The sequence below is a fragment of the Pleurodeles waltl genome, chromosome 4_1 (assembly GCF_031143425.1).
Source record: "Pleurodeles waltl isolate 20211129_DDA chromosome 4_1, aPleWal1.hap1.20221129, whole genome shotgun sequence".
Taxonomy (NCBI): Eukaryota; Metazoa; Chordata; class Amphibia; order Caudata; family Salamandridae; genus Pleurodeles; species Pleurodeles waltl.
This window is the reverse complement of record NC_090442.1, coordinates 128,073,723-128,078,965: the sequence shown is the minus strand read 5'-3', so window position 1 is coordinate 128,078,965 and position 5,243 is coordinate 128,073,723. Positions and strand designations below refer to the sequence as shown.

Below are 5,243 nucleotides of genomic sequence, written 5' to 3'. Positions count from 1 at the left end.
CAGGACCGGGGCAAAGTCAAACTTTCAGGCCGACCGCGATGGAGCCCTGCTCGGCTACAAGTCGCGGGAGGCCTCGGTAAAAAAGTTACCTTCTGACTTAGTCTCTTTTTTGATGTTTTTTTTCCCCGGGACGAACCTGCCAGTTGGATCCGACCTCCTGGAGCCCTTGTCCGGATACGCGAAGTCGGTTTCCTCGGTGGTGATTTTTACCTTCGGACTTAGTCGTTTTTTCGAGATGAAAATCCTTCGACCGGGGTAAACCTGGATCTTGATCCGACGTCCGTGGAGCCCTTCTCGGATACAATGGCTGGAAGGTCCCGGTCAACTTTTTACGTTCGGACTTAGTCTCTTTTTTGGATGTTTTTCTTTACCGGGACAAACCACGAAGTCAGGCCGGGTCGCGGTTGAGGCAAGCCGGCTAGAATTTCCGCGTCGGGTCGGTCACTTTATGGAGCTTTTTAAAAAAAAATTCTCCAATCTTTTCCAAACTTCTGGGGCTTCACCCAGATGTTCTTTTAAGGTTCTTTTGGGGTCCACAGCTCACCCCAAGGGTCCAGAAGTTCTGTGATGGTCCTTGGGGGGTGCGGACTTCAACTCCCAGAATGCACCTGGGGTTGCAGGATGTGGGGGTGTTGCTGGGTGCTGCAAATGTCCTTCTCTGCCTTTGAAGACCAGTTTGGCCGCCCTCCCCCTTCCTGCCTCACCATCTGCTGAGGGGAGATTCTCTCCCCCAAGCACATTCCTTTGTGTGAAGTCAGGCCACTTCACACCTCATCAAGGTAGCCTGGCAGAAGCTGCTGCAGGCTGGCCAATCAGAGCACAGCAGCAAAAACAATGCAGAGCTGAAATTGGCAACTTTTTAGGTAAAGTCTAAACTTTTTACCTGAACTAGTTATATTAAATCCAACAACTGGAAGTTGTGGGATTTATTATAACAATCAATTTGATACCAAATTCTTGGTATGTAACATTTAAGGAGACTTTAAAATTTAAAATAAAGTCTGCCCATTCTAGCCTATGAAGGCCATTTACTTCAATGAGGGAAAAACGAATTTGGCTGTTTTTACCTCACCAGGGCTTATAAATCTATTTTTATAAAGTCCCTGCTTATAGTTACATGGCACCCAGCCCTAGGGGCACATAGGGCACACCTTAGGGGTGACTTATATGTAAAAATAAGGTAGTTTAAGACTTTGGAAGTACCTTTAATTCCAAAGTCGAATTTGCATATAACTTTAATTTAAAAGCAGCCAGCAACGCAGGCTTGCTTTTAAAATGACACTGGGCACCTCAGCAATGCACCTAGGTGTGCACCACCTATGCTGTGGTCCCTAAACCTACATGCCCTACCATATACTAGGGACTTATAGGTAGGTTAACTTAGCCAATTATAATTAGCCTAATTTGCAAATCCATTTTACACAGAGCACAGGCCCTGGGACTGGTTAGCAGTACCCAGGGCACCATCAGAGTCAGGAAAACACCAGCATAAAGTGGAAAAAGGGGGCAAAAAGTTATGGGGCCTCTGCAATCAGCCCTAGTTTCTCACACCACTTATGAAAGGTACTACTCATCCTAATTTCTTGTGCATAGACAAGGCAAAGCAAATGTTTTTCTCTGCAGTTCCACCTTGGAAAGTTATCTGTAATCCCTGATGAAGGTGTTTGAATCCTTGCTTGTGACTGTAATGAGTGGGTTCTTTCTTGTCAACTGCTGCTGAGACCCAACCCCCGCTGTGCACAGCCATGCTATTACAACGCTCATGACATGTCATAGCACCAGTGGTAATGACACTGTAACATATGCAGTAAAATTATTGTACATGGCAGGGGCACAAGTTATAGTTGCCTTAAGGCACGAAGTATAGTTGTTTAAAATACCTCTAACTATAACAGGTGCATTTTTATGGTTTTGCACATTTAACATAACATCCCAGAAACCTTTGGTAATTAAAGTGAATATATAGAAATATATATGTACATAGATATGCAACATTCAATGTTTGTGTGTCTGTTTCAGTAGCTGATTCTCATCCGGAAGCCTACCACGGTCTCATGATGTCTACATCTTCTTCCTGTCTTCCTTCTCCATGCAGACCAATGAAAGAAAGGAACAGGACCTCTGTGACAGAATTCATCTTGCTTGGTCTAACAGAAGACCCAAAGCTGCATCTCCCAATCTTTGTCTTCTTCCTTCTTGTCTATATCATCACAGTAACTGGAAATATCAGTATAATGGCTCTGATCAGGATATCTGCTCATCTTCATACTCCCATGTACTTCCTGCTCTCTCACATGTCCTTTGTAGATTTCTGCTACTCTACTAGTATTACACCTAACATGCTGGCAAATGTCCTATCAACCAAAAAAACAATTTCATTTGCAGGATGCATGACACAGCTATTTACATTTGCCGCTATGGGAAGTGTGGAGGTTTTCATACTAACAGGAATGTCTTTTGACCGGTATGTTGCTATATGTAATCCACTGCATTATAATGCCAATATGACAAAAAAAACCTGTGCATACATTTTGTGTGGAGCTTATGTAGCAGGCTTTGCTCATGCTCTTATGCTCACCCTCTGTATGCTAAGGTTGTCTTTCTGTGACTCTAATGAGATTGCCCATTTCTTTTGTGATGTCCCACCGCTCCTGAAACTCTCCTGCTCTGATATCTCTCTTAATGTGAATCTGCTAATTTTTGTGTCTGGAGGCTTCATTTTAGGTCCTCTTGCCTTAGTTCTTGTCTCTTATGCTTACATTCTTCATACCATAATGAAAATCAGCTCTGAAAGCAGATGGACAGCATTTTCTACTTGTTGTTCCCACTTTATATGTGTCACCTTATGCTTTGGGCCTCTTATCTTCATGTACCTAAGACCTAAATCAAAATATTCTATGCATCATGACCGTGTGGCATCTGTGTTCTATTCAGTGATAATTCCAATGTTGAACCCTCTGATCTACAGCCTGAGGAATAAGGATGTCAAAAAGGCTTTTGGAAAAATAATGCCCAAAAAATCATGGTGAAAACACACATACGCACACACACACACACACACACACACATACATACACACACACACGTACACACACATGCACACACATACATGTGTTACCATCCTTGTGGGGACTATGTGTGGACACTTGACTTGTGGGGACTAACCTTTCCCAATGTTTTAAAAATAAATATTCCAACTACAGAAAAATGTTAAGAAAAAATTCATAATACAGGATCCTGCTTCAAATTTGCAAATATGTTGTTATTTAAACAAACGCACAGAGCCATCATTGTGGGGACTTGAACACGTGTTACTATCTTTGTGGGGGCTTACTCCATAACTATCATTTATGTTGGAATACACTCATGGTCACAAGGATAAATGTTTATTTTCCCAGAAATATACAAAAATAACATCTGAATCAATTTTTAATTGAATGTATACACATACCCTATTGGCACACAATAGATGGGTTATATTAACAATGCATCAGAAAATATCATATATCAGGATTATAGAGGGGCAATTAAGATGGTGTGTATCTTTTAGCTTGGTGCCCAAAGTCTTAGGAGTTAGGGGGCTAACACATTGATAAATTAAATGATGGGGTTAAGCAATGTGGTCAACTGAGTGTGATCGCCTTAATTAACTATTAGACTACATCTACCTAGGGAAAGCATGTATTGTTACTATCTGCCTAGGGATGGTGTGTGATATTGCCCATAGAGGTCATATGTGACCATAATGGTACCAAAGGTTCTTCAGAGATTCTGGCTACGACCATGGTGTAAGTCCCCCAAAGAGTTAGCATGTGAAGGCAATGATGTTCAAGTCCCTAGAGAAATAGTGTATGATTAATGAATGTTCAAATTCAGCCTAATATGGTATGTAAAAGTAATATTGATGCAGCCCTAGAATTGATAGTGTGTGATTATAGTGATGTTCAAGTCCCCACATAGCTAGTGTATGATTATTGGGATGTTCAAGTCCCCACATAGATAGTGTGCTATTATTGGAATGCTTGAGTCCCCACAGAGATAATGTGTGATTATTAGGATGTTCAAGTCCTCAGAGAGATAGTGTGTGATTATTTAGGTGCTCACGGTCCCACAGAGATAGTGTGTTGTTATTGGGATGTTCAAGTCCTCAAAGAGATGTTGTGTAAAGGTAAGCATGCTTGAGTCCCCACAAAGATAGTGTGTGAAGATAACGTTCAGGTTTCCCCACAAACTGTATGTAGAGATAAGGGTGCTCAAGTTCCCACAAAGATAGTGTGTGATTATAGGAATGTTCAAGCCGTATTATAGTTTGTAACTATAGTTTGTTCATGACCCTATCAACAGAGTGTGTGCAGACTATCACCGTTAAACCTATGCAGTAATAGTGAGTAAATATAATATTTAATTCCCCACAGAGATGGTGCGTAATTACAGTTAAGTGCAAGTCCTACAGAGATAGTGTGTGGTTACTAGGATGTTCAACACCTCACAGAGATGGTGTGTGAATGTAAGCATGTTCAAATTCCAACAACATTCTGCTTGTAGATAATGTTAACGTAAAATAAAATAATGATATGTAAGTCTCCAGAGGGATAGTGTGTGATTATAGGCATGTTTAGTCCTTATAGAGATGGTTATGAAGGTAAACAAAGATAGTGTGTGTACATAATGTTCAAGTCCGCACACAGATAGTGTGCGTTTATAGGAATGTTCATGCCTCCTTATAGTGTGTGAATATAATGATTTTCAAGTCCTTACTGACAGAGTGTGTGCAGATTATCATACTTACATCCATACAGTAATGACTTGTAAAGATAATGATAAACAATCCCCACAGAGATATTGTGTAATTATGGTGATGCTGAAGTCCCCACATAGATAGCATGTAATTATAGTGATGCTGATGTCCCCACAGAGATAGTGTGTAATTATAGTGATGCTCAAGTCTCCACAGAGATAGTTTGTGGGAGGGTAAGCATGATCAAGCCCCCACAAAGATAGTGTGTTAAGATAATGTTCACGTTTCCACACAGATAATGTGTGAAGATAGTAGTGTTTAAGTCCCCACAGAGATTGTGTGTGATTTTAGACATGTTCAAGACCGTTTAGAGATGGTGTATGAAGGGAAGCATGTTCAAGTCTCCTCAAAGACAGAGTGTGAAGATAATATTTAAGTCTCAGTGATTACAGGAATGTTCAAGCCTCCATGTGTGTGTGTGAATAGAGTGATGTTCAAGTCTCTA

General features: G+C 40.9%; 1 protein-coding gene across 1 annotated transcript; it reads left to right on the top strand.

Annotated features, from left to right (window-relative positions):
- The first annotated feature begins 2,099 nt into the window (after positions 1 to 2,099).
- Positions 2,100 to 3,029, top strand: LOC138287131 (olfactory receptor 8D1-like). The gene has a single exon (XM_069227492.1). It carries the CDS (start codon positions 2,100 to 2,102, stop codon positions 3,027 to 3,029), a length of 930 nt encoding a protein of 309 aa, XP_069083593.1.
- The last annotated feature ends 2,214 nt before the right edge of the window (positions 3,030 to 5,243 follow it).

What these genes read in the sequence shown, in the direction of transcription:
- LOC138287131 (XM_069227492.1), top strand. Translation starts at nt 2,100, where the DNA reads ATGAAAGAAAGGAACAGGACCTCTGTGACAGAATTCATCTTGCTTGGT.